The sequence below is a fragment of the Oryzias melastigma genome, linkage group LG16 (assembly GCF_002922805.2).
Source record: "Oryzias melastigma strain HK-1 linkage group LG16, ASM292280v2, whole genome shotgun sequence".
Classification (NCBI taxonomy): Eukaryota; Metazoa; Chordata; class Actinopteri; order Beloniformes; family Adrianichthyidae; genus Oryzias; species Oryzias melastigma.
In genome coordinates, this window is record NC_050527.1 from 7,008,643 (window position 1) to 7,035,245 (window position 26,603).

At 39.5% G+C, this 26,603-nt stretch overlaps 1 protein-coding gene across 3 annotated transcripts in view; it reads right to left on the minus strand.

The window, feature by feature from the left end:
- The window catches only part of ttyh1 (tweety family member 1), a 28,012-nt gene extending 1,990 nt beyond the window's left edge, over positions 1-26,022 (minus strand). The window contains exons 1-15 of one of the 3 annotated variants that reach the window (XM_024267284.2): positions 25,410-26,022; positions 24,790-24,910; positions 21,614-21,778; positions 20,419-20,648; positions 14,228-14,339; positions 11,976-12,313; positions 9,396-9,491; positions 9,222-9,294; positions 8,196-8,271; positions 6,929-6,984; positions 6,722-6,814; positions 6,553-6,645; positions 6,330-6,469; positions 3,165-3,332; positions 1,909-1,987 (exon numbers count right to left, since the gene is read on the minus strand). In XM_024267284.2, the coding sequence (XP_024123052.1) occupies positions 1,909-1,987; positions 3,165-3,332; positions 6,330-6,469; positions 6,553-6,645; positions 6,722-6,814; positions 6,929-6,984; positions 8,196-8,271; positions 9,222-9,294; positions 9,396-9,491; positions 11,976-12,313; positions 14,228-14,339; positions 20,419-20,648; positions 21,614-21,748 (1,689 nt within the window). In that variant the 5' untranslated portion in view covers positions 21,749-21,778; positions 24,790-24,910; positions 25,410-26,022. Of the gene's footprint in view, positions 1-1,908; positions 1,988-3,164; positions 3,333-6,329; positions 6,470-6,552; positions 6,646-6,721; positions 6,815-6,928; positions 6,985-8,195; positions 8,272-9,221; positions 9,295-9,395; positions 9,492-11,975; positions 12,314-14,227; positions 14,340-20,418; positions 20,649-21,613; positions 21,779-24,789; positions 25,350-25,409 lie in introns of those variants that run through there. The other 2 variants (XM_036216052.1, XM_024267285.2) reach the window with 2 other exon arrangements.
- Positions 26,023-26,603: the final 581 nt, after the last annotated feature.

Here is a 26,603-nt window from a genome sequence, read left to right on the forward strand (position 1 = left end):
CAGATAAAAAGAGTCACGCATTTCAACAAATATGAGCTACATTTCTTTTTTGGGGAATTAAACAACACATACATCTCAAATGCATTTATTTTTTACTATAAATGACACAAAAACAGTCTGAAAAATTTTAATTTATTGGAAAAAAAGAGATCAACTTTTGACATTCAATCAAAAAATTACCCAAATATTTATTTCAATATCATAACATTTTTATTTACGTATCTTAACATAATTTTAAGGATCTAAAAAGGGTTCGCAAAAACTAGTCAGGGCACAATTTCAGCTTCATAACACTTGAGGGATTTTGAAGTGGACTTTGTGTGGGGGAGTTTCACAATGAATGCTGGCAGGTGTAGTTTAACACCTGGTTTGGTACAGTAGACACTCTGCAGAGGGAACACGGTGTCTTCTGTGATCAGGATGTACTCTAGATAACACATTTGTGTCTACATCGATGCATAAAAGATATGAGTCTAATAAATACCAATCCAGCCTCAAATGGTTTTGAATAGTGACAAGATCAGATCTTAGTAGGGATTTTATGACTTAAAAACCCACTCCAATGGGGATTTAAAACTGTTCTCATGATGGATGACTTAAATAAAGAAAATTAAGATTAAAAACTGCATTTCAAATCGTGGTGAAGCAGGAGAGAAAATAGACTCACCCTGATTTGTGTGTGCATAATTCTTGATTTGTAACTCATTTGGGGAATAAGTATAAAAATTACAAAATTCAAAAAATGCAAAATACAATTTACATATGCACAACCTAAAATGACACACATACATCTTTAAAATTACGCACAAATTGCTTGTTACGCACACATCTGACTTTTTATGTCTCCGAGATTCGTCCTTTAAATGCTGCTAGAATGCTGGGTCATCAGAGTTTTCTTATCAGCTGCTTTGAACTTTGATTGTGAAAATTATCTGGTAAAAACTTGACATTTTCTCTCTTTCTTAAACAGATATGCCCTGATAATACTATAAAAGTCTACATTTGCATTTTTAAACACTTAACGTTAAAGTGTCTCGATTTTTAGTGCTCTTTTGCCCCTTCACCGCAGAGCTCTTCAGGAAGCGGACAGTGTGAGGTCCTCCTCCACACCCAGAGAGCGGACAGAGATGATCAGCTCTACATCCCGCTCCGCTCAAATCCAAAGTTACACACAAATCAAGAGTTACGCTCGCACAGATCAGGGTGAGTCTATTTTCTATCAATAACAAAAAGCCATTGCGTAAAAATTGCTGCAGTGATATTGGTGCTACAATCAGTGGAATACAAGCTCTGCTCCATTCTGATGTATCCACTTAGAGATGAATAGATCCATGTACGTTTTCGTTTGGCTGGTCTGAGCTGAAATCTGCCTCAAAACTGTACAGCTCCCCATTTTTGTGGCACCGGAAATGTTAGGTTTGGGTTGAGAGGGGTTGTAAGCTAGTGGGAGAGCATAAACGGATGGATGATGGGAAGTAGGGGCAGGCTTGCTCTGCGACAAAAGTTCTGATGAACTCCTGCCACTCTGCAGAAACTATGTCCTAGAAATCGGCAGTTTTTTTTGTTTTTTTTCTGGGCCAAAACTGCAAAATCATAATTAAAAGACCACTGGAAACACTTCTAAAAGAGATTGAAAGCGGATTGGAGTGGGACTTTATATTATCATACTGTTGGTACATCTAAAAAAAATATGGAAAAAGAGAAAAAACTGATCATCTTAAAATGGGCGTTACTGCAATAAATTTGTGGAAAAAACAAAGATTTTCCAAAGACACTGATAAATTTGAAGGCTGTGTGGTGAAAGCCCCACTCCCACATTTGAGCAGTTTTTGCCTGGTGTCGAAACGGGCTGATAGAAACGGCTAAATGACACAGGTTGTGATGATGCACAAGTACAGAGGAACTCACAGAGGGGGGTGGGGACTGCCTGTCAGTCAAGGGTAGGCTCTCATAGCCAGGGTTGCCATTGGAGGAAACGTTTGGAGTCCTGCACAGAGACAGAAAGAGACAAGGACACAAGAGAGAGAGGGATTGAGAGGAGAGAAAAAAGGGGTGAGACACATTCAGAGGAGAAACAAAAGGGTCAGGGGGCCGCAGGGGGGGACAGGACCCAGGATGGGTGACAGGAAAGAGGGAGAAAGAGATTAGAAATAAAGTGCGGATGAACACGGCACTGATCAGAGCTAGAGGGGCTTCAAGCCAGGGACTGTGAGCCCCAGTCCACTCCTGACTGAGGAATAATCTGCAGTTGCATGCATCTGACCGGCCAGTCGCATTTCAGCTGCAATGAACTGGTTAATCTGCACGGTCAAAGGCTTTTAGAGCAATCCAGAGTGGACTGTTGTTTACAGAGCTCACTGTCTAAGCCTCGTCAGTATGCTGGATTAGATTAGACTAACTATGCTTTATTATTCTGAGGGGGGAAAGAGTATAAAAGATCAGGACAGCATGAGAGGATGTGAAGCAGAAGGGCGTTGGAGAGAGGGGGTGGGGATTACCTATGGTCAACCTTAGCCTCACATCGCCGGAGTTTTTACGAGCCTTATGAACGCCCCCCGCCCACCAGCACAGCAGTAGCGTACTGCCGTGTAGGAGAACAGGACGCCGTTCGAGAGCAGATCTGTGAAATGAGCGAGCGGCCTACAGCGTCTGTCCTGAAAAAACGCCCGACAGACGGACGGACAGACACACAGACAGACAGACAGACAGACCTCTGGAGTTGTGTCTGTTTCTCTGCCTACACTGTCGCCCCACATTGACCTGTCTGTGTGTCTGTCTGCAATGCATGTGCTGAACCTGGCAGCTCTGTGGACTCCATACTCCCCCGTGTGCTTATCTGGACCAGAGTTTGCAGAAGCTGGCGCTGCCTAATGCTCCCTGCTGCTGGCTAAAGTGGGTGTGCGTCATCATCAGAGAAGCTGATCTCTGTCTGGATGCCTTCACCAAATAGGCTGTGTGTGGACAGAGCTCAGTCAGTCTGTGTTGTGTACTCCCGCTTCAGAAGGAGGGTGGTGGTGGTGGTGGTGGGGAGGGATGACAGTGTGAAGTGGTCTGTAGGCAGAAACACCTCAGAGAAACTTCCTGCTCTCTCATCACTCGGGGATGCTCTGTCTGTCTGCCTTTCTGTCTGTCTGTCTGTGTGTCTGAGTGTCTTTGTTACTCACGGGAGGGGCGGCGCGCTAGAAAAGGGGGGTGTCCACCCGGCCCCTGGGTAATTATAGAAGGGAGCCGTGGCCCCTCGCTGAGACCCGGATGACGCCTGTCTACGTGCCTGATGGGAGGTGAAGGGGTCCTCACTCTCGCTGTCCGAGTCGTCGTACTCCTCTGATTCACTGGAGCCCCCCATGAAAGAGAGCAAAAGGCACAGGTGAGTAGGTCCTCTGACTCCGCCTCTTTTCCCTTCACACCTACATATGCGATGGTAAATACTCCAGTATTTATAAAAGAAAACATTAAATAGCATAATTACATAATTATCAACACAATGTTAACAATGAGCATTTTTTTATCCATAAAAACTGATTTTTATAATCAATTTTGAAGTTTTGTGTTCATCAAAAATAACTATATATTTTCTTTTCTTCCCTAAAATTAATAAATTCAACAATGCTACACATTTATGTAATGGATTTTTTTTCTTTTTAACTTTTTGCCTTCATGATGCATCACATTTTAAAGCTTTTTGCCTATTTTTCCCAGTTTACTTGGATTACTTATGGGTCTGTTGTTCACATTTGTTTGTGTTCATCCTTGTTCACAATTGTAAAAAAGGGGGCATTAAAACAAAATAAAGTTCCCAATAAAAAAAAAAATTAAAAAAAATTTCTTCTCTTCCATCCGTGTGCATTTGTCCTTGATTTTGTAAAAGTTCATACAGATGTTTGAAAATATCTACAATGCAGTAAAAACATTTTTACAAACATTTATTCAAGTTTTAGATTAATCACTCATCTCAGAAAAAAAAGATTCACCAGGAACTTTAGGCATTTTATTTAGAATAAATGTAAAGATTAAATAAATGTAAAAATAAAATCAATATAGATTAAATATTCATGTTGTCACAAGGATGACAAAGATAGCAGTAATTGATATTAGTTTCAATGCTATATTAAGCTGAGACTAATTATTGTTTCTATTTTGTCTCACATTTTGGAGAACTTGGTTCATTTAGGACTGAAAATAGTGCAGTTGCATCTGCTAACCTCTATGTGTTTGCTGATGAGGAAGAAAGTGACCAAAAAACTCAATTTAATCCTTATAATAAAAGTTAGATCAAACTCGTACAGAGTATTCTGGATCGTTGCTATGACAGACGACGGTCCTTAAAGTGACCCTCACAAACATGTTCCTAGAGCCGGGCCCTGTGTGGCTTAAGGTCAATGTTTGTCAGGACAGAAGAAACCCCCTCATGGTCACTAACACCTTGTTGGTCAGTGAAGCTTCCCCTAACTGGGGTCAACTGGTCTGAAGCTCCATGTGGGTTAATGTAAAAATACATTGAGGCCTCGAGAGCTGCAGTGTCTGCATTATATCCAGATATCCAAGCTCTACTCATGACTGATTACCTGGTTCAGGAGTGTCCAGCCAATTAGAACATGCCAGAGCATCAACATGCCTTAGGTTGAACTGAAGGTCAGTTAGAATCCCAGATCCTCTACATGCAGGACCTTTTTGTTGTTGTTAAATATTCTGTTATATTATATGCAATTAGACCACAAACCTTTATTGTTTGTTTTAATGAAATTCTGTGTCTGATTTTTAAAATATTACATTTGTCTGTGACTCATCTGGGACATTTTTAAGTGCCATTTGAATCAGCAGACCATCAACGTCTCTGTGATGTACTGCTCTTATTTGACCACAGCTGGGACGAGCTCCCACGCCGCAACCAGGAACATGTATAAGAAGTCACAGCTGAATGGATGTGATAAGACTGACGGGGGAAGATGCTCTTTTTTTTATAATCTGTTGTCAATTCTTATATAAATAGACAATTAAATACCTCAAACGATAAACGAGTTATAACGGAGATATTATGAAAAAATTATGAAAATCCACAGTTTCATCAAATCATACAAAAATAAATTAAGCAAAAAAAAGTTTTGATTAAATATTTGACCCACAAAGCTGCAAACTTTGATTTTCCAATGGAAACTTGACCTTCCTGGAAAACGTTCCAGGATGATTGAGGAAGAGCGACATAAATGTTCTTTATGCTCTTCTTATAAACAGCAGATCCCTTTTTGAGAGTTCACATTAAATCTCAAGTCACAAAATTTAGGGTTAAAAGGACCTTTTGATACTATAAATCAGGGGTGTCAGACTCAATCGCACAAAGGGCCAAAAGCCAAAATAAACCTGAGGTCACAGGTCGAACTGAATAAACATTCATTGAACACTAAAAGCTAAATATATTAGCAAAGAGCCAAATTAGCCAAAAAAAACAAAAAATAAAAAAATAAAAACTAGGTTATCCAAAACAGCTAGCGTGTAAATATTAGCCTAAAAACAAAAAAAGCCTAAATTAACCAAAACAGCTAGCATGTAGATGAAATATTAGCTAAACTCCAAAACATCCTAAAAAATGAGAAATAAAAAATTCAGCTAAAACAGCTAGGACGTAGCTGTAATATTAGCTAAACTCATAGACTGTTAATAAGATATTAATAATAAAATACAATTAATATTCATGTCAATGGCTAAACTCTAAAATAGCCCATAAAATCTTAGTAAATGCCAAAATAGTTAAAAAAAGAATGATAATTTTTTAAACTTTAAAACTGTAACTTTTAAACATAATTATGAATAATAAAAAGGCAGAAATATTATTCCAGATTAAATCAACTTAAACCTTAAATAACTGTCAATATTTTACACTCCATAAAAATATATTTTGTCAAAATTATAAGTTAGAAATGAGCACACGATAACATCGGGCCATTAGTAACAATAAAATAAAAGGATCTGGGGGGCCGGATATAATCACCTGGTGGGCCGGATCTGGCCCCCGGGCCTTGACTTTGACACACGTTTTAAATTATCACTGAAGTTCCTCTAAAGTTTAGAGGAGTCTAAACTACCAGTAGGGACACGATAGCTTTTGGTTTTTGAGGACTGACTTAAGTGAAACAAAAAAATTCTAAAGAGACTTTTTAGTGATATGTGTGGTTATAAAGTTCCAGTCTTTGGCTTCAAGTTAAAGTGAAAACAAGCAAAAACAGAAGATTGTTATTGAAATTTCCAGTCTCTCCCTGTAAGACTTGACTGCGACTCACGTCCAACTCCTCCTCTGTAATGAACTAAAAGACACTGCATGCAGCCGCTCTCACCTGGGGAAGCTCCTCCAGGCTCCCGGCAGAGAGCAGAGGATGGCAGTGAAAGCCAAAGCCGAGAGGAAGGAGTAAAGGGAGAGGTAAAGCAGTCCTTCCATCCCGTCGTAGCACAGCCCTTTCAAAGAGTCGATGTAGTCCTGAAGCGAAGACGACACAAAGGAAAACGTCTGTGAAACACCACGGCAACAGAGGAATGATCAGCTGCTGCTCCCTTCATTACCTTGTTGAGACCCCGGCAGTTGAGGAGCGCCACCAGCTGATGGAAGTTGCCTTCTGTAGAGTTGAGTATCTGTTGAACGTCCCTGAGTGATTTCTAAGTGTGACACACAATCAGAAAATGTAAAGGAAGAGGAAGAAAAAAGGAAAGTACAATGATAGAGTATCGATACCTCTGCTTTAGGAAACTGTGGGAGAGCATTTCTTTCCAGACTGGAGAGGTGAGTGTGAATGTTGGAGAGGGCCCTTTGGGACTGAGTCAGCATCTGGAAATTCAGAAAAAACACAAATGATTATTAATATGATTAATCAGAGGATGCAGATGATTTCTGTTGATGACAGCATACGTGTTCACCCCCATCAGACCGAGGACACAGTACCTGCTGAAATGGGCTGCTCATCCGCCTGCTGCAGGTCAGGTAATAATCCATCACATCTGAAAAGTCAGCCGCACACACAGGATCACTCAAAATGTCTGTTATTGGAGATTTTGCAATCACAGAAAACAAAGAGTTCTTCTAGGGCAGGGGTCTGAACCTTTAACACCAAAATAATTCAGTTTCTTACGGACCAAAACCTAGCAAGAGCTGGAAACTCCCACTTCATTATTCAGAGAGAAAAAAACAATGTATGCATATTTCTGTGGCCATTAATTAAGCCATTCACTTATACAATATACCTTAAAAATATTTAAAACAATTGAAATATAAGCCTAATATTTTTGTTTTCTTACAACAGCAGCGCATAGAAGTTCCTTTCAAAATAAAATACATCCTGTGTCAGTTAAGGTCCTCCTGCTGCAGCAGATTTATTTGCAATTACACTTTAAGAACTGAACAGTATCGAGAAACAAGATAAAGCAAGATAAGAGTTTAATAAACTATTCTGACAATAGATAAAAGCCTTCACTCTCATTTTACTTAATAACAAACCTATTATTTATATGGGTGTTTATTGGCAAGAGTCTGGAGATACACTGCTTATCACAATACTTGTCTCACAATAAGATATGTATCCTGATATATCCCAGAACATTTTTTTATAATTTATTTTAAAGAGTATGATTTAGAAAAAACTCTATCAAAAAATATTGGATCTGTCATTGCAATAAAATGGTAAAATTCATTTTATTTAATGATCACAACGTTAAGAACTATAACTGTGTCTCATAAAAGTTGCTTTTTTCCAAGTAAATTCAAGCAGCTTTTCTTCTGGTAAATTAAGAAATATTTGTTCTTGATAGGAACAATCAATACTTTTAGATTTCCACAACAAAAATATATATATATATAAAAAAAATACAGAGAAGTTTACAAAAGTATGATTACAGAAATAAAGTTCTGTTAATTTCCAGCATTGCTAAATGTAGCTTTTAAATGCCTGAATGGCGCCTCAAAATTAAGGGCAATTTTTTTTCCTGAAACATTTCAGTGGGATGAAGCAGCATAATGTCAAGATTTTGAATTGATACGAGTGATGAAACATTGCGATATATCGCTGAATTGATTTTCCCCTAATTATTTATATTTAAATTATTAGCATTTTACTTCAAAGCCAAAAAGCCTCAATGGAGGGACAAAGGAGGTGCATGTGGCCCCAGAGCCTCAGGTTGCAGACCCCTGTCCTGGAGGAGCATCTCTGCCGTACCTGAGCTGGTCCCGGTGCTGAACTGGGTGGAGTTCAGGATGAAGGTATTCGGATCTGAGCAGAAGTCGCTAAGAGCCTGGCAAAAAGAGAAGGCAAGATGAACGAAAAAGACTATTTTTCCACAGAGCTCAGACACTCATCCTCTCTCTTTTGGGGACCTGCTGTTGGACCACTAACAAATCCCACCAGAAGGGGGAGCCAGAGCCCCGCAGAAGGAGCCTGCTGATGACAGGACTGAACAGGCATGCTAACAACTGGCCCATTGTTTCCCTGTCATGGAGCAGGGACAGAGCCGCTCTGTGTGGATTCACAGCGTTTGGGACATCTCCCGCCGGTCCCACATGACACAGCGGCTCTTTAAATGAGCACCAAAAACAAGGCCCTCCATCAGGGAAAAGAGGCACACTTCATAACTACAGACCCCCCTGTTTGCAGGCATGAGCACACTCTTTGTGCTTGATAAAGGAGCATTGCCAAAAAAGCTACAGCGTGCCGATGTGCTCTGCTGTAAAAAAAAATGTCGTTCTTGTCTCTGCAGGGCTCAAAGGAGGGTTCACAGATATTGCAGGGGTAGATGCACGGACCCTGGGGCAGCACAGCTGACACCAAGCCCATTGATGTGGGTCTCTCACTTCTGTTTTCCCTCTCCCTGCATCATTCTCACTATGAGCCATTCTTTACATCTTCCTTCTGAACTTCTTCAAGCCAAACACCCTCAAAAGCACACAAGTGCACTTTGTTCACAAGCGCACGCATGCATAATGAATGTTTAATCTGTGCCCCATTTTCCTGTTTTTTTTTTTTTTGGTCATCTGCCATGACTACAGTGCTCCCCAGGAGGCAGGTCTTTTCACAGTTCAGTGAAACGGGCACAGAAATCACACACAAACACGCACACATGCAGGCACTTCTTTGGCCCGCCATCAGGGGTTCTGCAACCGTCTTCTTCTTAAAGTCTTTCCTGTCAAACCCACAAATCTCCATTTTTTTTAAGACTCATCCCATCATTTTTCTGAGTCCACTCACCACGACTGTAGCTGTCTCCAAGCCCAGGGAGCCCCAACTCAGGAAGAGAGCCAGCCATGCCAGCACAGTCATCCTGTATATGGAGGGGGGGCACAAACAAAGTACTCAGCCAATGGGACGTCCTGACCATTAGTTTAGTGTTGAGCCTCCAGATACATGAGCGTGTTTACTCACAGGATGAGCAGCCAGCGGGCCTGCTTGGCCAATCCCAGCAAGATGAACAGACACACTATAAGGTCAAGCAGCAGCAGGAGAACGTATGACAGCCACCTACAGAGAACAGACACTCGTTTTTAAATTCTTCAACATAAATAATACGTCATATTCACATAAGTTTATCTGTAGTTTTGTTTATAGCAAAAACTGGCAGAATTTTTTTTTGCTGAATTAAAGAGGCGATTTTGAGATCAGACTTCAATAAGAATTATTTTGAAATTTTTTCCCAGCATGCAATTCAAAGAGCCTTGGAGTTTACAAGACTTGTGTCCGAATAAATTCAGTTTTAAATCCTTTCAAAGTCAGTAACTGGTTTTCATCACTTCTGTCAGAAGGTTTTGTGAATCATCTTTTTTTCACTGAGGAGATCACAGGCACCAGTCTGAGTACAAACAGCGTGTTTGAAGTTTGAAACCTGACTGACTGACCACATGAAAAACTCTACAACATAAGTCACATTTCAGGGACAATTTAAAAACTTTTTTTTTTTTTAATAAATTACATTAAATGATTTTTTAAAGATCTATCTTTTGTGTTATTTATCAACATTTTTTTAGATTGAAAATTAGGCAAACAAATATATGAAAATACAGATATACTAGCTTAAAAAATTCAACAGAACTGTTTCACTATATATCTAAAGCGGCATGTCCAAAGTCCGGCTAGCGTTCAAACATCTATCTTCCTGTCATAAAATCATTATTTCCTTTTTTTCTAAGAACTGTGTGCGATTTCCTGAATGGATTAGCTAAATTACATGATGGTCTGTTGTAAACATGTGTGGCAACAACTAGTGAACTCAAAACTTCAAAAGCTTCAAAAGTGAAAAATGTTTTACTTCTGAACAAGATTTGTTTTATTTTCCTGTTCACATTATATACATCTAGAAGTTTCATCAAGCATTTAAAAGTGAATAATACTTTAACCGACTTTTTATTTTATTTTTTGTTTAAAAATTGTAAATTAACAGTAATTTGGATAAAAATATATTTAAATATCATTCTGTTCCATATGAAAATACGAAGAGTATCCCATTGCAATACAATTTTCGGTAATTTATTTGGATTTAATGTTATTATAAGGATAAAAAAAATTGGTTGGCTATTACATTGTTTCACACAGCCAAATCTGACCCTCTTTTGCAAAATTTTAGACACTCCTGATCAAAGGTTTCAACTTTTAAGCTATTTTAAAAATTGTGAATCAGTTGCAGAAAGTTCTTAAATTGATTTTTTTTGTTTTAAAATAAATAAAATGTGGAAATGTAGAAAATTCAGCTATACATTTCAAAGATCCAAAAAGTTTCATAGAAAATTGTTTTCATAACTTTTAATAATATGTATAGTTCTGTGGGTTTTTTTGTTTCCTTGAATCAAAAATGTTGCCTAAAGGACAACATAATGGTTACTTGTGAATTTTAGGTCAAGAGGAATAACCCATGTATAACATTCTAATTTTTTTAAATTTAAATTGATATAATATTCAGTGTTAATTATATTTACCAATAACAAACTGGATTCTGTGGATTTTTTATACTGTAATTAGTAGCTTTGTTAAAAACCAACATAGAATTTAAGAAGGTTTTTATTGATGCTCTTCCTGTTCGACTTAAGGTTTGTTATCAGAAGTTATCCTTCAGTGGAAAGTACCTTCAATAAAAACCCAGATCTTTGACATTTACTCGTCAGCTAACAATGACCGTCTAACGAGGCTAAAGGTTTTCCTGCAGTTGACCGAGTGAAAGGTTACTCGACGGATGAATGTGTGTCGATGCTGCACTGCTGCCAAACAGTCGCTCCTTTCAGTGGCTTTCAGACTGCACTGCTACTGCTGCAGAATTTGGAGGCGGAGGAAGTCACTCTTTGATCTGAAGGCTGTTCAACTCATAACCATCCCTGCCCGAACTTCCCCTCTCACCCACCCCGTAACCACAATTCTTCACAAAAAGCCCCCTCCCTCCCTCGCTCCAACATGACTCCCACGACCCTATACTCGGTTTCATAACCGGTTCGAAATCCGGAAACCACTCAATGCATTATTTAGATCTGAAAATCAAATTAACTAACAATTGATTATAAAAAAGTGTTAAACTGAACTGAAACTCGTAGACACTTTTCATGTTCTTTTAGGATTATGTAAACACACAGCATGTCTGTCATCCAGGGGCAGACTTACCATTAGGCAAACGTGGGCAAACACCTGGGCCCCCCAAAACTTTGGGTCCCCCAAGCTAAACACTTAATGTAAATGTATAAAATGAATTCCAGCTCCATTATAATTTAAAGTCCTGCTCTGATCATCTTTTGATATATTGATAAAGCGTTCCCAGTGGCCTTTTAATTACGATTATGCAGTTTTAGATAAAAACATTTTTTTATTGTTTCTTGACATTGAAGCTGTCAAAAAGTGGATTAATGATGAAGTTATTTCACAGATGTTTTATAGGTAAGGATTTAAAAAAATATATATTAATACAATCACTGCAGATGTCACCATGTTATTGTCCACCACTGCTATCATCTAAAGGTGCAGCCTCACCTGTAGTCCTCATTGACCATCAGAGTGTTGGCCGCCCAGCCAGGAGAAAAGGGGTTGGGCAACAAGCTGCTGGTCGGCACCACGGTGGGGGCCACGGAGGGCGGAACGGGGGTGAGGGGAATGATTGACGCCCCGCTGATCCTGCTGTCATTCCCCAGTCCAGGGTCCACGCTGGACCAGGCCGAGGAGATGGAAGAGAGGAGGTTGACCACGTTCTCAGATAACCTCCGGCAGTTCCGCGTCGACACCAGGAAAGGCTTGCTGCCCGAAAACAGCTCCTCCATGGAGGTAAGGGGGCCAGAAACGGACAGCTGCAGTCCAGAGATTGTGTCGGAAATCTGGAAAGAAAGAGGGGAAAGAAGAGAAGGAATTTATAAAAATGAAATAGCATTACCAGGACAGGAGAGAGTCTGTTACATAAACAGCTGGCCAGAATGGCTGTACTTTGACTTTTGTGTTGTAATCAGTATCACAGTTAATAAATCAACTTACAAAACTTACAAATGGGACTTGAAATCTCAAAGAATCTGCTGCACTGTGAGAGTCTCTGACATTCTGGGAAAGCCCCTCCCCAGAGAACAGGTATGTGATCACTAAAAGCACTTTGTATTGACTGGCTGCTACACCTGCCTCTGTCAGAGGAACGGGATCCCCAAGGAATGAGCTTCAAGGCATCTGCTTTCATTCATCTGAAGTCTGCGTCTTTAATATTCAAAGATCAAGCAACGATCAAACAGGTAAAAGAGCTGAAGGAAAGATTATCAGCCATCGTCTCTGCCGCCATTCAGTACACGTGTTGGCCATATGTACACAAATATGATCATTCACAGAGGAGATATAAATCTGTATTTTCCGCATGATGACAGGTTTGATTTCCACATTTTCACAAGTGCACAACCTTAGTATCAAGCCCAGGAAACTTTTTTATTTTTAGTTTTTTATTTTGGCTTCATTTTAGTTTCCATTTCAGGAGAAAAAAATCTGCAAGAGGTAACATATGAATTCAATCAATCTCTACATCTATTTATTCTTTAAAAGTTTTTTAATCAAACATATGAATCTTTTAATTTAGTTTTTATTAATATGTTTCACTTTTGCTTTGCTTAAATTACTACTGAGGAAAATGATTCACATACATTATATGTTTAGAAAGGCATTAAATATAGGACTCTTGATATTTCCAATTTTCTAAATAAAACAACGCTTTTTAAAGGCTTAAAAAATGTAAAAACTTTTTTCATAAACATTTTTTTTTGCAAGTAATTTCTTTAAAGTCCCACTCAGATCATCCTTTGATCTATTTTAAAAGATCAAAGGACATAGTTTCTGCAGAGTGGCAGTAGTTGTGGGCGGGACTACTGATTGGCGAGGAGTAAGCCCAAGCAATTTCCCATCATCCCTCTGTTTACACTCTCTCCCACTAGCTTGCAGCCCCTCTCCCAATTCCACTTTCAGTGGAAGGTGTGTGGACTTTGAACAAGCTTACTCCTGATTGGCAACAGCAGTTGCCATAGAAACACGACTCAGACGATTCATTGTTGCCTGGTTCCAACATAGCGACATCCGTTTTCCAGAAAAATGGCGCCTCAATTGGCTTCATTTTGCTTGAACAGGAGGTAAGGCATTTTCTATGTTACATCTGCACGGTCCAGTTCTCTATGTACAGTCAATGGCCCTACGTTACACCATGAAGCTTTTTCCAAATAGATTTTTTTTTCTTGATTCACAAAAATGTGATAAAGAAATACTCAGAAATCCAATTTTAAACTTAATTTTCTTCATATATGACCTCCATTATGAGAAAAAGGCTACAAAAACACATTAAAAATACCAGAAACACAAGATTCATTAGAGTGGGTCTTTAAGAACATGAGAAAAGTGTCACATTTATCAACTAAAATGCTCCTTTTTCTAATTTGAGAAATATTTCACTTATTTTTAAATGTCTTAAAATAATTTGAATTTGAATTTGACTGTAGATATGTGCTTGGGTGTCTCTGCCGTCACATTTAAATCCTCAGAGGAGAGCGGAGGCTTGACATTTAGCAGAGCGACACAAACCCCAGCATGACCACGAGGAAAATCGATCAGACAGAAGTTTGTATCTGATTCTCTTTCCTTGTGGGTAGATCACGTGAACAAATGAAGGTATACTTCCTTTCTGTCCCTCCCACACACACACACACACACAGGCAGCATCAAGCAAAGCAGATGCTCTGCATGACATTTTACATGCGAAGAGCAGCACTCACCAGCAGATCGATGGAAGCAAGCGTATAATTGGCTGTGAGAAGAGACGAGGTCAACTGATACATCCCATCATTAGCCTCGCTGTTGCCATAGAAACCAACGCCTATGGCAACACTGCAGAGAGGTGGGGAAAAAAGCAGAAGTATGAGAACACTGTGTGACAACAAGAGCAGAACAGAAAAAGACATGTAGAAAAAGGCGTCATTGTTATGCTGAATGGACTGCCTGCTTTTTTTTTAAAGAGAAAATAAAGCTGGCGAGGATGTGATTTGCCATCTCTGGGCAGGCGCAGCAGCGGAGCAGAGCGACCAGACGACGGGGAAAAACACTCTAAAGCACTCAGCGGTTAAGCTTAAAGGAGAAAGACGGTGCAGACATGAAACATGGCGAGATGTTGACGCGTTTTTCTGTTATTCAAATATTCAGATTATGAAACAGGCCAGATGTTCATCAAATCCCCTCAGAACCAGGAGAAATGGTATGGTCCAATCTCCCAGAAAGTATGTGACCCAGATTAGAAAGCATGAGGGGGAAAGGAAGAACGTCAGCCTGTGCACTCTGCATTTCAAAAAGGGAATGCTCTTTAATGCGGTTCTTTATAGAAATCGTCTGTACAGAATGTTTTATCAACCTACGGTCTTATAATAATATATTTTTGGTATTTTTCTACTTGAAAATGACTCCTTTATTGATAACCAGAGAGGAGGATGACTAGGATTACATTGCAGCCCATTAGGGGGAGACACCAACCACTTTATCATGAACTCTGTATGTGATGACATCATTATCATCCATTTATTATCTATAACTGCTTCATATGAGGAGAGATCATTGCAGCTTATCCCAGCTATCAGGGGGTGAAGGCGGGCTACAGCCTGAACAGGTCACCACTCCATCAGAGGGTTAAACTCATGGAGACAGGCAACCAGACGCCTGATTCCTGAGTGGCAATTCAGAGAATGACATCATTATGGCGAAATTTAAAAACAACCAGTTTTAGAACTGCAGTAAATGGACTGAGACGTGCTAATAAGCTCAGAGAGCATTAAAGTGCACTTTAATTGTCTTACAGCTGCTGTGGATATAGATGTTAAACATCTGATGGGCAGATTCGCCTTCCATGAGTGACTTTTACTTTTCCTACCACATTCCTGCAGACTGGAGAGCAGTCGAGCAGCGTTTCTGAGAGATGCGTTGACAAGTGCATCACACAACAGGGTGTAAGCGGATGCTGTTAATAAAAAACATGTCGATTGGTTTCCACAGCAGAGCTAAAATGGTGCTGTTGTTGGCTTGTGGTTAGGAAACATAACATTCATCATGACTGCGTGGGACTCTGAAAACCACATGATGAAGAGGCGACAGCTTGTGACTCAAAGCCTCAAAGTGTTATTTTTGGTTTCTACTTTTACCTCTGATCACAATGCGAGTTCCTTCAGGAGGAGTTCGTATGCTGTTTGGATATTTTACTTAAATTAAATCATCAGCTACCCCTGACTATGAATAGATGGAAAACATAAAAGGGAAGGATGAACTTCTTGTTCATGTCAAAAGTTTCAATGAGTTAAAATTAGAGAGTTTGGAAAAGAGAGCAATCTTAAAATGTACTTTTCTTAAGATAAATATCTTAGTAAGTTTTTTTTTTTTTTTACATTAAAAATAGTTTAATCAAAAGCTGAGGTTGAAGAGTTTTTGAGTATTACTACTAACAGCCAAAAACAGTTTGTGAAAATGGAAGAGCACCAGTCAGTATGTTTGGACATTGTCGGGGTACCACAGGGTTCATGTCTGGGACCACAATCGTTTATCGATGACTTATGCAAAATATATTCATTACTTAAATTTACACTATCTCCTGATGACACAAATATTCTGGTTACAAGTGATAATTTGCAACAACTTTAAGGCACAGTCAATACGCAGCTAGGTAAAATGAAAAACTGGGCGGATGTTGAGAAATTGTCACTAAATATTAATGATAACACTTCCTTTACAGTACGGTACTTACTGGGTATTTATATGGTACTTACCTGGTACCTAGAAGTACTTGCATTGTATCTACGACTTACCTACTGGGTATTTACATGGTAATTATGTAGGTATTTATGTGGCACTTAAACTGTTCCTACATGGAACTGACATAGTAACTACTGAGTTTTTATGAGGTACTTAGATGGAAAGTTAATATGTCTCTCTTAGTTGGTATTTATCTGCTACTTTTGTAGTTTATTATTACATGTTCCATGGTACTTGCCATAATTAAGTACTTACCATAAGTAAAAAGAGAGTAGGTAAGTACTATGAAACATACATACACGTACTACATTAATTCAAGGTACTCCAAAGTTACTTTCTGTTTACACACTCTCTTCTTACTTATGGTAAGTACCATGACACACGTAATAAGGAACCACAAAAGTAACAGATAAATACCAACCACCAAGAGACAAATTAACTTGACACAGCAGTACCTCAAAAAAACTCAGTAGGTTCCTCATAGATACAGTGCAAGTACCTCATTGGTGCCATACAAATATCCAGTAAATTTTGTACTGTAAAAGGAAGTATTACCACTTAAATAAAGCCAACCTCTTAGTATTCAGTAATAATAAAATATTTTCCCCATCTCAAGTACAGATTAATGGGAGTAACATATCATAAAAACAACATTTCAAGGAATAATTATTGATGATAAAATCTGTTGGAAACTTCAAATCAAACATCCAGTTCCAAAATTTCTCAAAGTATTTTTGTCATAAACAAAGCCAAATATACTCTGGTATCTTCATATTTTCAATATTGTACTGAAGTTTGGGGAAACACATTTAAATCTACTGTCCATCCATCCTCTGTCTATGCTACAAATAAAAGTCTATTAGAACAATTTACTGCACTGTGAACACACCCATCCTTTATTTGTCAAATCTAACATACTGAAGTTATCTGACTTCACAGCATTCACGAAGGTTCGATTTCTGTATAAAATATTATACAATTTATTTCCAAATCACCAACTAAAAGCCCTTATTCTTAGAAAGAATAACAGTCGTTTTCATTTCCCCTAAAAAAATATCATGCAGCAGAATGAAGTTGATATTTGTCAGACAGAAGCACTGCCACAGACAAAAACGACTGTGCCAAATGACCAAATAGGAGTTGGCACTAAAGTATGTACGAATAAAACTAAAAACTGTCGGGATTTGGCTTATTTGAAAGCTTGCGAGAGATAGAAGAAAACAATAAAATGTTGGAACTGCTTCTCATCCTGCCATAAATTCCTCTGAAGAGCTCCAGCTGAATCTGAAAGAATTAAACCTTCAGCAAAGCTTGCCAAATGTTCAAGAACAAACACAAGAGTCTCTATGCACAAGTGGCAACCAACAAATGTAAAGACTCATTCCAAAAGAAATTAATTCTTAGGCACGACAGGATGCTTAAGAATAAGCTCCAGTGGACGAAATTTCCCAATGTCAAGTCTTGAAATTGCTCAATCACAAAAACGTTTTGTGCAGGACAGCCTACTCTGACCGGAAAGAGCAAACGGAGGTGACCGGTCCAGTGTGAGGTCACAAATTTGCTAGTACAAAAGTGTTAGTGTTAGATTGGATCTGCTCTGCAGACTGAATTTACCAACTCGCAGAGTCTGCTTCCATCTGACTCTGGTTCTGAGCAAAAGCTCTTTAACTATTGTTACCCAGTGACTGTAACAAAGTTTCTCACTTGGACTTTTACTTTGAAGAACCTTTTACTTCCACAGAGCCATTAAATGATCATATCTACTCTGCAGTGTAGTTCAGGGAGTTTGGTAAAATTAGATGTTGTATTTAGGTCTCATAGGGATTTGAACCCTTAAGAAAATATTATGTTTCACATTTTAATGCTTCAGCATAGTTGGACTAGTTTTAAGATCCCCAAGAGTTGATTGGAAAACAATCCTTGTCAATTCTGTTCCAAGCATAATTGCCAAAAAGAGAAATACTTTAAACTTTGAGAGTGAGTCTAGCAAATATTCACTTAAGCTTGATTTTTTTCCACCCATATGCTTGACTTATGAGGCTCAAAGACATAAAAAGCAGGAACTTTAGTTTTTCACAGGAAAGAGATATTTTTGGATGGTTTTCAAATTAGCCTTTTCCCTGTTCTTTGAAGCTGGCAAATGCTAATTTTGCCCACCTATAGCCACAAGGCTAAGGCCTATTTAGGGATAAGATGTGCTGGCAACATGCATTTTTAAACACCAAATGTTTTCATACAAAATAAAACATTAATGACTAAACCTTTCTCAAAAGCTTTCTTGAGAAAAACAGTTAGCCTAGCTAGCATGCAGCCTGTAAAGAGAATTTAGCAGCTAGCCAGCTGCTTCCACCTCTGAAAGTTATTCATTTATATTTTAGCTTGCAGAACTAAGGTTTTAATCTTTCTCCATCTAAAAAGAGCTCTAATAATGTCCAAATATACAAATAAAGGTTAAAAATAAAACAAAAAATAAAAGATAGACTTGAACTTTAAGTTTACAGTAAGGGAACTAAATGGTTGCTGATCATTTAGCAACCATAAGGTAAAAATGTAGCTTAATGATTGACTGTATATAGAGAATTGGACTGAATGACTCCTCCCCCCTCGCGTTCCTAATAGGATGTATCCGCTGGTTCCAAAAAGCCAAAATTCCAGACTTCAATTGAGAATAAAAGTGCTATTACTCTGTCACTACATTTATCAGAATAACCATTGTTGACCGCTACATCATTTTAACGTGTCCTTACTAATCTGGATTTCTTTTTTTCATATTTTTGCTGTAACGCAAGTTATTCAAGTTAGAAACTGAGCAATTAGATGCTTCAATAAAAATATGCAGCCTTGAGTCAAACATTGGAAAGCGCTTGATTGACTCTTCTGAGTCCACCTTCTGTGTAAGGGGTGTGGCCTTCTAACATACCACTGATTGGAGAGAATGGTTGCCACGGAAATGTAGACAGACACAGACCAATCACGGCTTACTGAGAACGTCTGGTTCCAACATGGCGACAGACATATCGTGTAAAAATGGACACTCAATTGGCTTCATTTGGGTGGAACCGCAAGAAAGTCTTTTTCTATGGGTGATGTCTGACTTGGTCTGTCCAGTTCTTTATATACAGTCAATTAGCTGAACACGAACTCAATGTGTTCAGTGATGAGAATTAAAGGAATTGCAGAAAAAATTTTGATTCTTACAAACTTCCTACAATATAGGAAATAAAAGTATGAAGTGAAAGAGCAAAAGTTGACACCAAATTATAATTTCAACATTTAAAATGTTCTTTTAGTTTAAAATGTAAAAATTTAACATTACAAGGAAATCAAATTTAGACAAAAACAAAAAATAAATTAATGTATGACAACAATAAACAGCTAATAGCTTTAGTTAAAAAAACACTCAAATAGTTTTTTTGTCTGTGTTTAAAATATGTTTTGCTAATGTTTCACTTGTTCCTTCATTGGAGTTGAGCTGCAAAAGTTTAAGAGGGAAAACAAATCTTGGTAAGACACAGGGGATCTGAATAATTAGCATAATTAAAACAGTTGCACTAGAAGTTACATGCAGGTTTTTTTTCCTCCATTGTAAGTTAAGATGAAGAAAGTTTAAAAAGCATTTTCTTGGTGGGTCATTAATGCATGTAGGAACTGTAATTTGAAGTTCTGTTGTAAGTGGGAAATATAGTGGCAACTATACAGAGACAGTAAAATGTAAGTTTTACTTTTTTTAAATGTATAGAGAACCGTATCAAATATAAAATTTTACGTGTTATTAACTTCATAATTACATTCATACTGAGATATTATAAAAAGTTACTGGAACATCCAAAAAAAGGCAGAAAATTAATATTAAAAGCAGACAATTGATATCTGAGTTAGAAAATGTGTTTCGTTTTTTTAAGGAAATCGTGTGATTTTTTTAGATTTCACATGTAAGATTTAAAATAATTTTACATGGCGTTATATTAAATAAGAAACATATTTTATCCTGCAAAACAATTAAGGATGATATTGAAATACCCCAACGGAAAACCTCTTTAAAAGTGTGACAATAATTGTTAAAATAAAGTTATTTTTGATGTGATCTTATGCATGTGAGTGTTAAAAATAACTTCTTCCATTAGATATAAGAGTCAGCCTCTATCTGCAGTCAAGAAACACGATTTCTTCCACTCACCAGCACAGTGTGACGGCGGCCACCGCCACCCACGTAACGCAGCAGATGCCCCGCCCCTTCTTCCCGCTGTAACCGTGACCTGTGCTGCCGTCTTCATCCTCCTCCTCCTCCTCCGATCCCTCACCCCGGTCACCACGGTGACAGCAGCAGTAGTGTATGAGAAAAGAAAGAACCACCAGGAGGGAGATGACAAGAGCGATGGCTGATAGACTGGACAAAACCAGCAGGGTCTGACAGGGAATAAAAAAGACAAATACTTTCATTTAATTGTTGAAAATCTGGGGGAGTGCATGCAAATAGCAAAATACCAAGTAATCCTGTTAAATTCTATTGCACGGCAGACAGTCCCTCCCCCATTAATTGTTAAATTATGTGCAAATGCATAACACATGAAAAAAAACACATTTATCTTGCAGGGATTCTTCCTTTAATATTTCAGAGACTGTGTGAGTCTGCAGCATGATGCATTTTAATGACACAAAAACCACTCTGATAAAGTCAACACTGCTAACGTGGAGCTCTGGCATATTTCGACGGCATTAGCCTTCGTCCATCTGCCCGTCTGTCACTCCACATTCCTCCACCTTCCCTCCACCTCAGCTCCCGTTCTCAGAGGCCCCTCCCCATCGCGCCAACCAGCCCATCCCCGTTTCCCCACGCTCTCTCTTTCTCTTCCGCCGCTCTTTCTTTCCATCCACACCGCTGAATCTCTATTAATAATCTGTGACCTACTTAAATACATTCGCTGCCACTCTCTCCGGCTCTCACTCCATTTGCTTTTCCTCTCCCTCTCCCTGCCCTGCTTGCTGTGCAGCAATCTCCGCGCATTACTCATTGCCTCTCTCATTCCTTCTCTCCGTGCACTTTCAGTCTCTTTTGTCTTTTCTGTTCTGCAGGATAATTTGTGCTCTCTCCTCCCCGCCCCACCTCATCTTTGTGCTGCAGAGAAGTCACCAGTGCTTGCTGGAGCATTTGTATGAGAGCTCTTTGGGGTCGAGGGATGAATCATTGCTTTCCGCTTTGCACTAATTTCCCCAAAATAACTTTGCACCACTAAGATGCTTAGACTCAAAAGCAAGGTTGTGACTTGACAAATGAGGAAGCTTCATGTCCAGATTGATATAAGTATGGTGCAATGTCAGAGACCTCTGGATAAATGTGATGCTGCAGGGATGATCACGATGGACAGTCTTACCTGCTGATATTCCCAGCTCTCAGGAACAAAGATGTTGTCCCTCATCTGCATGCTCAGGTCCAGCCGCGGCACAGCGTGACACACTCTCACCCATAGCGACGGGGTGTAGCTGGGCACAGTGTTCACAGCAGCCATTTTCCACTGCCCGGGACCCCCTTCTTCGCCCTGCAGAGAGGAAGTCAGAACAAGAGTCGGGTGAAGGTCTTCCTGACCACGTGGTGGACGCTGAAAAGAGAGTGGGGTCACAGCGGGCGGTGCAGCTGGCCGCGTCGCCGTATTGACCGGCCGATCAGCTGAGCCAAGTTGTTCAGGAGGTCTATTGTGTGCGTCAGCGAATGAATCTGTGTCACCGTGGAAACTCCAAAACCAAAGCATCTGGTACCACAGTCTGGGTCAGTGAAAGTTCCACAGCAGAAAACATCTAACATAAGAGAAACGTTCAATAAATCTGGTTTATAGATGGATTTCTGATGGTCAAGCATTTCTCTGAAGACGTTGTACAGGAAAGTTAAGCACAGACTACAGAAGAATCCTGAAAAAAACATCCAGATTTAGCCAGTACTCCCTAAACTTTGATAAGGGGAGAGAAATGATGATAGATAAAGCAAGTTGGGCCTAAAGCAGAGCAGAGGGTGAGATGGAAGCCCCCCATGATGAAGAACCAACCAGAGCCTTACTGTTTTACAGTACAAAAGGAGAATGAACAGATAAGCCTTCACAGCATCACTGAGGTTACACAGTTCAGCTGATCTCCTGGCAGATTCAGCTCAATAATGTCATACATGTTCTGAATTAAAGTTTTGTTTTTAGAGGAACAACTTTTCATTCAATAACTTTAAATGCCTCTCTGTATTTCCAAGGCCATTGATTCAGCACAAACTGTGTTCCCCTCCGTGCACGATAAAGGTTTTGATTTTGCCAAACAGCTTCACCATTCATACCGTATGTGGGTCGGCTGTGGCCGAGAACAAGTCAACGAGCTCGCCCCACAGGCCAGACACGGCCACTCTAAGCCCATTACAGCAAGCCTGTTCACCTTAATGATTCCCAACTGTCACAAGTCAAACTATTGCCAACACTCCATTTCGCTTATTAAATCTGGACGTGGTGGTTCACAATTTGGGAGATGCACCCGCCACACTTTCAGGCACGATTTCTCAATTTGTTTGTGCACACAAACATTTATCGGGAAGGAATTCCATTTCAGAGGCTTGAGGGTGGGAGCTTTTAATAAATATTTTACAATCACAGCTTAATTGATTAAAGTGTTCACACGTGAATCAATAGGGAGACGCATGGATTTCATTTGAACCCTTTAAGACTTGAGGCGTCGCCGGTGACGCTTAAACACAAAATCTTTAACGTACTGTAACTTTTCAACCATTAACACGATAATTCCAGTAGATTTCCGCCGCTTTTCTCCTTTAGAATTACATTGATCGTGTTCAAAAATTACAGTAAATCAAAGAACATAAACATTGTAGCTCTGGTGTTAAAGGGTTAAGAGGAGCAGGAAATAAGCCTTTAAGGATTTTAAATTAGGTTTCAGGTTTACCAAAAAAAAAAAGGAGATACTATAAATCAGGGGTCCCCAAACTTTTTCTTGTGAGGGCCACATAACTTTCTTCACTGATGAGGGGCCGGGGTCAGAAAAATTGTTTTTGTTTTTTTTGTGTCTGCACGTAAATATTTATGGTTTTCCAGAAAGCCACACTTAACCAAACATTAATAACACTTTTTGGGATATTCACAGAAAAAGTCAGGAAATAGATACTTCACTGGGTCCCTGTTAATTATGATTTTAAAGTTCTTCATGGTGTTGCCCCAGTTTACCTAGCTAAGCCATTCTCGAGGTTTTCTAGAGACTGCGAAAGATGAACTGCGATGTAGAAAAGAAACACTGAATTCTCTTCTTTTTGACTGTGGTGGGTGGGGCTTAAGATGGGGACACAGACTGCAGAAGGGGGTGTTATTTTCGGCTCTCAATCTCAAAACCAGATTGGGGAATAAAAAAAAAAATCTTGCGTCTCTGATAATGTTCAGGGGCCGGGCCAAAAGCGGAGGTGGGCCGAATCCGGCCCGCGGGCCACATTTTGGAGACACCTGCTCTAAATGAGCTGTTTTTGGGAGTAGGATGAGGGGGGCGGGAGTGTCCAGGAGCCGAAGTTACTCGGCAGGTGTCACAGATAGGAAACCTCAAGGTGACGTGACATCGTTTGAATTGTTACAGCTTAACTTAACAGAAACACATGATCTTGAAAAAAATCTAAAATAGGTTTCAAATAAAAAAGAAAGATACAAGGAAAGAACCTGCACACCCACTGACCAAACAAAAAAAAGACCCTCCCGAGAACAAATCTGACATGTTTTGTATGCAAGCGGCTCATTCAGCCAGGAAGAGAATCCCAGTATGAGACTCCATGATGTCTGGATGTAAAGAAAAGGGCCATTTTGTGAGGCGGTAGCTGTGAAGAAGGCTGCCAAATTTAGAATCCTTTCTGAAACACAAAAATCAAATCCACCTTTTTTTTTTTTTAATGAAACCCTCTCCGGCTCAGACAGTATAAATGATGTAGTGCATTAGAAGCTGAAGTGTGTCGCGTCTTTTTTTTTAATTCATCCCATAAAGCCACGGCGATTACAGCCTGAACACTCGCTTGACAGCTTCCTAACAACAACCTCCTTAGAAACCACAATTTATGGGACAGCGTTACATCCTTCTGACCACATGCATCAACCAGAGGGGAAAATTGCTTTTGTAAAAAGGCATTTCTTGATCTCCTATGTAAATGCTGTAAAAAAATGCAATTCTCTTCTCATTTGTAACGTAAATGCTCAATTCCAGCCAAGTGACAGAAGGTTAGAGCCCAGAGGCAAGTGTCAAGCATGACATGAAGTTGAGGAGGAAAAAAAAAAAATCCCACTGAGCTGAAAAACCTAAACAAAATATCTTTTAAAAAAACAATCAGTGCATTTCATCAGACAGTTTCAGCATCATCTGCTTAATTGCATTTTCTAAAAATATCACTGGTCTTCCACACTAACATCCTTAAAAACCCATATGCATGTTTAAAAAAAATCCTACTCGATTTATTTAGATTTGTTCTTGCACGGTGAATTATAATCCCACTCACTGATATTTACTAATCAGTCATAAATGAATAAAAATCTCTTACCTGTGATGTGTGAAAGTTCTTCTCTCCCCTCTGTCTTTCCTCCTTGCAGCCGTCCGTAAAATATTCACCCACTCAGAGAGGTAAACCGGTCATCTCTTGATAGTCTTGAAAAATCAACATCCTGAAAATATGGCTCAAAGGATGAGCCAAAACTGGAGTCAAAATAGGAAAGAAAAAAGAAACCCGGCGTGTAATGTTGAGTGAAATATGAAATGGTCAATAATTGTGTCTGATGATGGTGGAGAGGTGCTTGTGTTGACGGATGGGAGACGAGCTCTCCACAAGCGCGAGCTGGCGAGCGAGCGAGCGAGCGAGGGAGGGAGGGATTAAGATTGAGGAGACACCCCTGAGGGACTCTTCATTGCTGCATTGTGGACCCTGAACGCCCGAGCCGATCTACGACGCGCCGTTTCCCCACAGAGGCGATTAATCTGTTAGCGCAGAGGGTTCGGACCCTCGTTTTTTAATGACGACCCCCACAAACGCCCATCCGTCCAGCCAATCTCTGTCCAGCTCTGAAACCTGACCGGATTACTGAGAATGAAAACGCAAGAGTGGCCCCGAATGTATGTGCAACTGCCCCATGAGGAGATTTAAAGAAATATATTTAAAACACTCACATGCTGGGGTGCAAAACTCCTGTCTGCTTTAGAAAGCGGCACAGAAAAGACAGGAAGGGAAGAGATGAATTTAGGGAGGGGAGAAAAAGCTCCATGAAATACTGAGGAGTGAGGGGGGAGTGGGTTCCCAGGGATGGATGCTGAGCGAAAAAAGGATGGAGGGAGGGTGCAGAGGATTTGTAGCAGTTTCCAGTGGAAGCTGCAGGATGGCATCAACACTTATTTGGCCATAAGTGCCCGCTGATGGACGTGCTTTCTGGGCTGGGAAATGCAAATGAGGAAAAAAAAAAAAGAGGAGGGGGGGCAGAAAAAAACAAGAGTGTTTGTGGACTATGGGAGAAAGGGGGGCAGAGGGAGGGGTTGGTTTTTTCTGTGTCACTGAAAGAGAGTGGGGGAAGGGAAATGATGCCAGCGAGGGAGCAAACAGCACAGCCCTGAATCATATAAGTCCGTCCTCGCTGTACGAGCATCTGCAGGAGGAAAATGCAGATGAAGGCTGACGTGAACGCTCTGCATCCCCTTTAGCAGGATCTACCACTCCCCACCCCCCCTGATGAAACACCACCACACTGGGAGGATCGAAAGAAGCAACTTTCATGGCGGGGACATGCTAACTTTTTAAACGTTAGCACGATCGACGTGATTCCAGCAGATTTTGAAGGAGAAAAGCCGCTTTTCACCTTCAAAATCTACTGGAATCACGTCAATCATGTTAGCAATAAAAAAAATTACAGTAAATCAAAGAACTTAAACACGGGAGCTACGGAGTTAACACTAAAATATCAATAAAATCGATTTATATTCCAACAATCCAACCACATCTCTCATTAGGATCCCAGTTTGCTGTTTTCATTGGAATTAATTTACTTTAAATTCTTTCTAAATGTGCGTTACCTTAATGAACAAAGAATGAAAATAAATAAATTAAACCGTATTATTTTCCTTATTATTTCATAACGTAAAAAAAAGCTGTTGTATTTGGCCTGCAAAATCAGGAACCTGTTTAGATTTTGTCCCTTTGAAGGAATAAGTTTGCCATAAAGTGTGGTATAATGTTCTAAAAATATTCTGTTTGTACCGGTGATATGTTGGTGAGGATAAAAAACAGTGGGCTAAACTTTATGAAACTAAAATGTGAATGGACTTGCCATTAATTCTTGTTTATTTGCTTGCTTATACACTTGCATTTCTAGC